At 50.9% G+C, this 10,000-nt stretch overlaps 2 protein-coding genes across 3 annotated transcripts in view; both read left to right on the top strand.

Annotated features, from left to right (window-relative positions):
• The window catches only part of LOC113812009 (connectin), a 1,153,447-nt gene that overhangs the window by 38,012 nt on the left and 1,105,435 nt on the right, over nt 1-10,000 (top strand). The gene's annotated exons all lie outside the window — the stretch shown is intronic.
• LOC138865796 (uncharacterized) lies at nt 4,516-6,538 on the top strand. Its single transcript, XM_070137123.1, has 2 exons — nt 4,516-4,668; nt 5,627-6,538. The coding sequence occupies exons 1-2, from the start codon at nt 4,516-4,518 to the stop codon at nt 6,536-6,538; spliced, it is 1,065 nt and encodes a 354-aa protein (XP_069993224.1).

Below are 10,000 nucleotides of genomic sequence, written 5' to 3'. Positions count from 1 at the left end.
GGTAGGTGGGTGGGTTGGGAGGGTGGGGAGGGATGGGAGGGAGGGTGAAGGCCTGGGTTCCCCCCCTCCGCGATGTTTTTATTTGTTTTTGTTTTTCTTCGTCTTATGTATGTGGGTGGGTGGGTGTTTTTATGTGTGTGTTTGTACGTGTGTGTGTGTGTGTGTTTGTGCTCTCTTTCTTTCCTTCTGTCTCTGTCTCTCTCTCTCTCTCTCTCTCTCTCTCTCTCTCTCTCTCTCTCTCTCTCTCTCTCTCTCTCTCTCTCTCTCTCTCTCTCTCTCTCTCTCTCTCTCTCTCTCACTGACTGACTGACTGGCTGACTTGACTCTTTCTCCCTCTCTCTCTCTCTCCCTTCCTCCCTTCCTCCCTCTCCCTTCCTTCCTCTCTCTCTCTCTCTCCCTCCCTCCGTTTCTCTCTCTCCCTCTCCATCTCTCTCTCGCTCTCCATCATCCGGAAAAAATCTCCCGGGCAGTGGCAGTATTGCGCCATAACTTCGAGAATTGTTCGAATATTTGTAGCCAGTCGCCCCCGAATTCCCGAGCGGGCGGCGAGAGGTAATGAGGACCAGCCCTTGGACCCGTAGGTGCGTTTTATTGGCTACATGGCCCTTTCGCTTTCTTATCAGGGGCCGGGGGCGGGGGGGAAAGGGGAAAGGGGGAAGGTTGATGAAAAAGGAAATAATATCGGGGTGGGAGGTGATCGGGTCTTTGGCCTTTGGGTTCCCAGGCGCGTTCGCAGGCTCTTATTGTAGCCACTGTATTAAGCTGTATTTCATATTGAGTTATGTATTTCCTTGCGTCTGTTTATTTCGATCCACGCGTATCTCTCACGTTTATCTCTCTGTTCTACGCGCGTTGTATTACCCCGCGTGACGCTTCACACTTTACTACATGGCCCCATCCCGTGTTTTCCACACCCTCGCACTACCAATTAAACCACTGTAACTCCATCCAGCATTTATGGCAGAGCCCGGTTTCCTGCGGCAGGGTCTGCATGGCGGGGCCGTGTCCTCCTGCCCGGGCCGTGCGTGTGTTTATGATGAAGCCATGAAGCGTTCCTCGGGTAATGAAGCCGACGCCGCCCATTGACTCCCTCTGTGTTAGGGCGTGTGCCATCTGCCATATTGACTGTCTGTATTAGGGGCGTGTGCCGCCTGCCATAATGACGCCAGCGCTTCGCCAGGGACACCAGCTGGGACGGCGCTTGTTAAGGCACAGGGACCTTGTTCAAACACTCCGCCGGGGATCGAGCGAAGGTCATTGTGTTGGTCTGAAGGCGAGATGAAAGACGGGAGGGATCACTGCGTTGCGCCAGACGCCCTCAGGCGAGCTTTGAGGGGCGGCCGGCAAATCGGAGGAAGCAGGAGGCGGCGAGGACGAGGCGGGAACTGCTCGCGAACAGAGGGAGGAACGACGGGAAAAGGGTCTTTTGCTGCATTTTGTAGTTAGGTTGACAGCCCGTTAGAGAGGGAGGGAACGGAGAAAGTCTATGGGAAGTGTGATGAGATTTCCTTTCTTGCGGGGGGGGGGGGTGAATGAGGTGAAGAAGGAGGTGGAGGAGATGGATCACTGTATATGCACAATATCTGTAAAATATGTTTGCAAAGGAGTGAGATAGATAGAGAGGGAGAGATAGATAGAGAGGGAGAGATAGATAGAGAGGGAGAGATAGATAGAGAGGGAGAGATAGATAGAGAGGGAGAGATAGATAGAGAGGGAGAGATAGATAGAGAGGGAGAGATAGATAGAGAGGGAGAGATAGATAGAGAGGGAGAGATAGATAGAGAGGGAGAGATAGATAGAGAGGGAGAGATAGATAGAGAGGGAGAGATAGATAGAGAGGGAGAGATAGATAGAGAGGGAGAGATAGATAGAGAGGGAGAGATAGATAGAGAGGGGAGAGATAGATAGAGAGGGAGAGATAGATAGAGAGGGAGAGATAGATAGAGAGGGAGAGATAGATAGAGAGGGAGAGATAGATAGAGAGGGAGAGATAGATAGAGAGGGAGAGATAGATAGAGAGGGAGAGATAGATAGAGAGGGAGAGATAGATAGAGAGGGAGAGAGAGATAGAGAGGGAGAGAGAGATAGAGAGGGAGAGAGATAGAGAGAGATAGAGAGAGATAGAGAGAGAATGAGAGAGAATGAGAGAGAATGAGAGAGAATGAGAGAGAATGAGAGAGAATGAGAGAGAGAGAGAGAGAGAGAGAGAGAGAGAGAGAGAGAGAGAGAGAGAGAGAGAGAGAGAGAGAGAGAGAGAAAGGGACAGAGAGAGTGAGTAAGTAAGTAAGTAAGTAAGTAAGTAAGTAAGAGAGAAAAAGACACTCAAACAGACAGACAGATATAGACAGACAAAGACAAAGACACAGAGATAGACAGACAAAGACAGAGACATAACCAGAGGCAGAAAAAGAGGCAGGGAGAGAGAGAGGAGGAAGATGAGAACATAAGAGAAACTGGAGAAGAGTAAACGTATTCATGATGCCAAAGACGATTCCCACGTCACAGCGCCATCATCTCCTTCCAGTGACCTTCGCTAGCTTCCCTCTCCTTCTCCTCCCATTTATCATCCTCTTGCCTTTCGCCGTCTCCGTCTTTCTCGTTCACCTATTCCTTTTCTTCTTTTTGCTCTTCTTTCGCCTTCTTTCCCTCAACCCATCTCCTGCTCTTCTTCTTTCTTCTCCTCCTCTTCTTTTCCTCTTCCTCCTCCTCCTTCTCCTCCTCCTCCTCTTCTTCCCCCCTCATCTTCCTCTCCTCCTCCTCCTCCTGATCATCATCATTGATGTTTATTATTATTGTTTTATTTTTATTATTATTATTATTATTATTATTATTATTATTATTATTATTATTATCCTCATCACCATCACCATCCTAGTACTACCACTCCGTATAGACCTCTTCGTCGTCGTCCTTCTCCTCTCGTCCTTTCCCTCCTCCTCCTCAGCTCGCCCCTCCTTCCCTCCTCTCGTCCTTTCCCTCCTCCTGAGCTCGCCCCTCCTTCTCCTCGCTGTCTTCCTCCTCCCCTCGTCCTTTTCCTCCTCCTCTGCTCGCCCCTCCTTCCCTCTTCCTCAGGTCGCCCTCCTTCCTTCCCCTCGTCCTTTCTCTCCTCCTCAGCTCGCCCCTCCTTCCCTCCCCTCGTCCTTTCCCTCCTTCCCTCCCCTCGTCCTTTCCCTTATTCTTCCCTTCTTCCTTTCCCTCCTCATCAGCTCGCCCCTCCTTCCCACCCCTCGACCTTTCCCTCCTCATCAGCTCGCCCCTCCTTCCCCTCGCCGTCCTTTCCCTCCTCCTCAGCTCGCCCCTCCTTCCCTCGTCCTTTCCCTCCTCCTAAGCTCGCCCCTCCTTCCCTCCTCCACTCGTCCTTTCCCTCCTCCTCCTCAGCTCGCCCCTCCTTCCCTCCCCTCGTCCTTCCCCTCCTCCTCCTCAGCTCGCCCCTCCTTCCCTCCCCTCGTCCTTCCCCTCCTCCTCCTCAGCTCGCTCCTCCTTCCCTCCCCTCGTCCTTTCCCTCCTCCTCCTCAGCTCGCCCCTCCTCCCCTCCTCCTCAGCTCGCCCCTCCTTCCCTCCCCTCGTCCTTTCCCTCATCCTTCCCCTCGTCCTTTCCCTCCTCCTCAGCTCGCCCCTCCTTCCTTCCCCTCGTCCTTTCCGTCCTCCTTAGCTCGTCCCTCCTTCCCTCCCCTCGTCCTTTCCCTCCTCCTCCTCCTCAGCTCGCCCCTCCTTCCCTCCCCTCGTCCTTTCCCTCCTCCTCCTCCTCCAGCTCGCCCCTCCTTCCTTCCCCTCGTCCTTTCCGTCCTCCTTAGCTCGCCCCTCCTTCCCTCCTCCTCAGGTCGCCCCTCCTTCCCCTCGTCCTTTCCCTTCCCCACCTCAGCTCGCCTCTCCTTCCCTCCCCTCGTCCTCCTTCCCCTCGTCCTTTCCCTCCTCCTCCTCAGCTCGCCCCTCCTTCCCTCCCCTCGTCCTTTCCCTCCTCCTCCTCCTCCTCAGCTCGCCCCTCCTTCCCCGGATTCAAAGTCCCGGCGGATCAAGGAGCGTTCGCGGATTAATGGTCGTGCAGGTCGCTATGACGGCTTCCCCTTGATGTTCGCGGGAAGTCTGGCCAATATGTTAATTAGGCGGATACGGCTCGGCCAAAAGTATTCTCCGCCCTCCTTATGTCTAAATTTCTTTTTTTTTTTTGCTCTTCTCTTTCTCCTCCTCCTCTTTTTTTTTTTATCTTCTCTTTCTCTTTCTCCTTCCTCCTTCCTCCCCTTTCTCCTCCTTCTCCCCTCTTTTTTCAACTTATTTCTCCTTCCTCCTCCTCTTTTTTTATCTTCTTTTTCTTCCTCCTCCTTTTTTATCTTCTCTTTCTCTTTCTCCTCCTCCTCCCCTTTCTCCTCTTTTCTCCCCTTTCTCCTCCTCCTCCCCTCCATCTCATTTTTCCTTCTCTTTCTTTTGGTTTACCCATTTAGATCTCGCTTTCCCTAGAAATCTATCTCATTGCATTATCGTGTTCCCTTACCGTTCCGCCCGCGGCAGAGCTCCCGGATGTTGCAATATGCTTGTGATTGCAAGACACTCGGTATGCGCCTCGAGAATTTATGTCGCCATGTTGCCGTGATGATTACGGCCGTTCCTGTAGAGTTAATAAGGCACTGGGAGGCCTCAACGTCCACGCCAATGGCCACTTCTCGAAACCAAGTGAACGCGGCCCTCTGCTGGCATTCCCCCCGCGTCGCTAAATGATCGGCACGTAATTACTAGCGCAGGCGGTAATGAACGCTGCCCACCGTGACTGCTAGTCGTCATAACGGCGCTGATGAATCCCATTAGGAGGGCGTCGGAATTTTGGGATGGGCGCGCGGGTGGTTGCGTGGGATCTTTGCCCTTGGTGGAGGGACTAGGGCTCGGCTACCTAGGTGACGAGGTGGTTAGACAAGGTTGTTAGCATTGCATTCGGGGGGTCTCTCTCTCTCTCTCTCTCTCTCGCTTCTCTCGCTTCTCTCGCTTCTCTCGCTTCTCTCGCTTCTCTCGCTTCTCTCGCTTCTCTCTCTCTCTCTCTCTCTCTCTCTCTCTCTCTCTCTCTCTCTCTCTCTCTCTCTCTCTCTCTCTCTCTCTCTCTCTCTCTCTCTCTCTCTCTCTCTCTTTGTATGTGCGTGTGTGTGTGTGTGTGTGTGTGTGTGTGTGTGTGTGTGTGTGTGTGTGTGTGTCTGTGTGTGTGTGCGAGCGTGCGTGTGCGAGCTTGCGTGTGCGTGTCTGTGTGTGTGTGTGTGTGTGTGTCTGTGTGTGTGTGTGTGTGTGTGTGTGCGTGCGTGCGTGTGCGTGCTTGCGTGTGCGTGTGTGTGTGTGTGTGTGTGTGTGTGTGTGTGTGTGTGTGTGTGTGTGTACATGGCTCGTTCTGTACGTACGTAAGAGGGAGGGAGTGTTGGCATGCGTGTGTTAGGTTTTACACATGGGTCGTTTGGGCAGTACTGTAATTTTGTTTATGATTATTTGTTTTTCTTACTTGTGATATTGCTCGTCGTTACAGCGGTTGTTAGCACAGAGAGTAATACCATTACTTTGCTTCCATTTTCTTTTCATTTTTCCCCTACTATCGAATAGCCAATACTATTATACCGTTGCATCCTACATCCTGCATGCCTCTCCCCGTCTCCAGAATCCCACAGTGCCTATCTCCCTCTCCAGCATCCCTGCATCCTACATCCTACATTACATCTCCTCTCCAGCATCCTACATCCCACAGTGCCTCCCCCTCTCCAGCATCTCTGCATCCTACATCTTGCAGTGCATCTCCTCCTCTCCAGCATCCTACATCCCACAGTGCCTCTCCCCCTCTCCAGTATCCCTGCATCCTACATCCTGCAGTGCATCTCCTCCTCTCCAGCATCCTTGCATCCTACATCCCACAGTGCCTCTCCCCCTCTCCAGTATCCCTGCATCCTACATCCTGCATTGCATCTCCTCCTCTCCAGCATCCCACAGTGCCTCTCCCCCTCTCCAGCATCCCTGCATCCTACATCCTGCATTGCATCTCCTCCTCTCCAGCATCCCACAGTGCCTCTCCCCCTCTCCAGCATCCCTGCATCCTACATCCTGCATTGCATCTCCTCCTCTCCAGCATCCCACAGTGCCTCTCCCCCTCTCCAGCATCCCTGCATCCTACATCCTACATCCCACAGTGCCTCTCCCCATCTCCAGCATCCCTGCATCCTACATCCTGCATTGCATCTCCTCCTCTCCAGCATCCCACAGTGCCTCTCCCCCTCTCCAGCATCCCTGCATCCTACATCCTACATCCCACAGTGCCTCTCCCCCTCTCCAGCATCCCTGCATCCTACATCCTGCATTGCATCTCCTCCTCTCCAGCATCCCACAGTGCCTCTCCCCCTCTCCAGCATCCCTGCATCCTACATCCTACATCCCACAGTGCCTCTCCCCCTCTCCAGCATCCCTGCATCCTACATCCTACATCCCACAGTGCCTCTCCCCATCTCCAGCATCCTTTACCTCACCTCTCCTGCAGCTACAGGAGTCAGGATCAATATCCAAAAGCCGTCGCCAACAATGACATCAATGACACGAGGAAAAGGGGTTTGAGGGGAGATGGAGGAAGCGAGGAGGTGGAGGTGGTGGAGGTGGAGGTGGGGGTGGAGGAAGCGAGGAGGTGGAGGTTGAGGTGGAGGTGGAGGAAGGGAAGGGGTGGAAGTGGAGGTGGAGGATGTGAAGAGGTGGAGGTAGAGGAAGTGAAGGGATGGAGGTGGAGGAAGTGAAGGGGTGGAGGTGGAGGTGGAGGAAGCGAGAAAGTGGAAGTGGAGGCAGTGAAGGGGTGGAGGTGGAAGTGGAGGAAGCGAGGAGATGGAAGTGGAGAGAAGTGAGGGGTGGAAGTGGAGGAAGTGAGGGGATGGAGGTGGAGGTGGAGGAAGTGAAGGGGCGGAGGTGGAGGTGGAAGAAGTGAAGGGGTGGAGGTGGTGTTGCTGGAGATGGAAGGATGCAGGAGCAAGTGGAGGGGAACTGGTGGTTATCGAGGAGGAAGGAGGGGAAGGAAAAGGAAGAAGGGGGAGAAAGAGGAGAAGGAGGGAGGGAGGAGAAGGAGAAAAGGGAGGAGAAAGAAGATTAAAAGGAGAAGGAGGAGGAAGAAGAGAGAAGAGAAATATCGACTGGAAGCAGGAGTGAAAGTGAAAGAAGCAAAAGAAAGTCGAATACGCTGAGGTGGAAGAAGAGGAGGAGGGGAGTGGTGGAAGAGGACGAGGGAGTGGAGGAGTGGTGGAAGAGGACGAGGGAGTGGAGGAAAAGGACGAGGGAGTGGTGGAAGAGGACGAGGGAATGGAGGAGTGGTGGAAGAGGACGAGGGAGTGGAGGGAGTGGAAGAGGACGAGGGAGTGGAAGAAGACGAGGGAGTGGAGGGAATGGAGATCGTCCCGGCGCTGACCTCCAGCCGTCATGACCGCCATCACTCACTGTGGATCCCCGCGTCAACAACCAAGGGCGAGAGGGAAGAGGGGAAACAAAGGGCGAGGGGAGAAGAGGGGAGAGGGTGGAAGAGGAAAAACAAGGAGGTCGTGGGGGGGAGAGAGAGAGAGAAGGAGAGGGGGAGGGGGAGGGAGAGAGGGAGGGAGAGGGAGAGGGAGGGAGGGAGGGGAGCGAGGAGGGGAAAAGAATAGGGATGGGAGAGAAAGGAGAGGGAGAACGAGGGGAGATCGGAAGAGCTAGGAGAGGAATAAGGAGAGATAGAGAAATAGAGAAATAGATAGATAGATAGATAGATAGATAGATAGATAGATAGATAGATAGATAGATAGATAGATAGATAGATAGATAGATAGATAGATAGATAGATAGATAGAGATATAGAAATATAGAGATATAGAGATATAGATAGATAGATAGATAGAGAGAGAGAGAGAGAGAGAGAGAGAGAGAGAGAGAGAGAGAGAGACAGAGACAGCGAGAGAGACGAGAGAGAGAGAGAGAGAGAGACAGAGAGACAGAGAGAGAGACAGAGAGAGAGAAAGAGAGAGAGAGAGAGAGGAAGGAAAGAGGAGAGAGAGAAAGAAAGAAAATAAGAAACAGAGAGGGAAGAATTGAGAAAGAGAGAACAGCAAAAAGAGCAAGAGAACGGAGTGGATACACGTGGATTAATGATGGCTCGTATATCGGATACGGCGTGTTCACATTGTCTGCTGGATACATCCGCAATGATGGCGAGGGCTCCGTGGCAGGCAGGGAGGGGCGTGTCTTGGAGGGAGGGGGAGGGGGAGGGGGAGGAGGGGAGGAGGAGGGGAGGGGGAGAGGAAGGGGAGGGGGAGGGGAAGGGGGAGGGGAGGAGAAGGGGAAGGAAGAGGGGGAGGGAGGGGGAGGAGGAGGGAGGAGGGGCGTGTCTTGGAGGAGGGGAAGGGGAAGGGGAGGGGAGGAGGAGGAGGAGGAGGAGGGGGGGAGGGGGGGGGAGGAGGAGGAGGAGCAGGAGGAGGAGGAGGAGGAGGAGGAGGAGGAGGAGGAGGAGGAGGAGGAGGAGGAGGAGGAGGAGGAGGAGGAGAAGGAAGAAGAAGAAGAAGAAGAAGAAGAAGAAGAAGAAGAAGGAGGAGGAGGAGGAGGAGGAGGGGGGAGGAGAAGGAGAAGGGGAGGGGAAGGGAAGGGGAAGGGGAAGGGGAAGGGGAAGGGGAGGAGGAGGAGGAGGAGGAGGAGGGAGGAGGAGGAGGAGGAGGAGGAGGAAGCAGAAGCAGAAGCAGAAGCAGAAGCAGAAGCAGAAGCAGAAGCAGAAGCAGAAGCAGAAGCAGAAGCAGAAGAAGAAGAAGAAGAAGAAGAAGAAGAAGAAGAAGAAGAAGAAGAAGAAGAAGAAGAAGAAGAAGAAGAAGAAGAAGAAGAAGAAGAAGAAGAAGGAGGAGGAGGAGGAGGAGGAGAAGAGACGAAGGAGTAAGAAGAGGGGGAGGAAGAGGAAAAGGAAGAAGACTAAGAAGGCGAGGAGAAGAGGAAAAGGAGGAAGAAGAAGAAGAGGAAGAGGATGAGGAATGATAATAATAGTAATGATAATGATGATGATGATAATGATAATGATAATAATAATGATAATGAAGATAATAATGATAATGATGATAATGACAATAATGACAATAATAACAAGAATGATAATAAGAAATGGAGAAAATATTACTTGGTATTGATGACAGCGGAGGCAGGGAGCCTTGGTAAGAGGAGAAGGGTAAAAAATGGAGGAAAATAGGAAAAGGAAAATGATGGAAAAATGGAAGGATCAGATAAAAAAAGAAGAGAAAAAAAAGAGAAAGAAAAGAGGAAGGTATAACGCGGAAAAAAGCAAATAGCAAAAGTATGGAAACAGAAGACTAATGCAGAAAATATGGAAAAAGATATAGAAAATGAGATGCAAAAGATAAAGACGTAAAGAGTAATAAAAAAAAAATAATAATAAAATAAAATAAGATTAGATAAAAATAAAATAAGATAAAATAAAATAAAATAAAATGTAATAAAAAAGATAGCAAAGAGTAAAATGCTGTGCGATCGTGAGGAAAACAAAATGGCCGCCATGACTCTTTGGAACCATTTTTTTTTTTTTTTTTTTTTTTTTTTTTTTTTTTTTTTTTTTACTTTAATTTGATGAAAAGGGAAATAATTTAATTCAAACCTCTTACAGAGTCTTCGCTGCTAACCAAATCAAGAGGAGGGGAAGGGGGGTTAGGAGGGATTGGGGGGGGGTGGAGGGGGAGAGGGGGGTGGCAAGAATTTTTTTAGGGTACACGATGGCTTCCATAGATTGCAAAGTTCATTATGTTAATTTGTCTTTAGTTATTCTTTAAGTTAGTCATTTGTTATTTATCCTTTTCATTATTCTTTATTCCGTTTTTTTTTCTTTTACTGTCATTCCCTCTCATCATCATCATCATAACATTCTCTTTATCTCCTTTTATATCACACTAACAGATGTTTAATACGAACAGATTTAATACAAAGGAAGCGAAAATGAAATGAAAATGTATATGAATAGATAGATAAAAAATATGTATATATATTTTTC

This window comes from Penaeus vannamei, chromosome 22, assembly GCF_042767895.1.
Source record: "Penaeus vannamei isolate JL-2024 chromosome 22, ASM4276789v1, whole genome shotgun sequence".
Lineage (NCBI taxonomy): Eukaryota > Metazoa > Arthropoda > Malacostraca > Decapoda > Penaeidae > Penaeus > Penaeus vannamei.
Note: the sequence above shows the minus strand (reverse complement) of the source record. Positions and strands in the feature narration are given on the sequence as shown.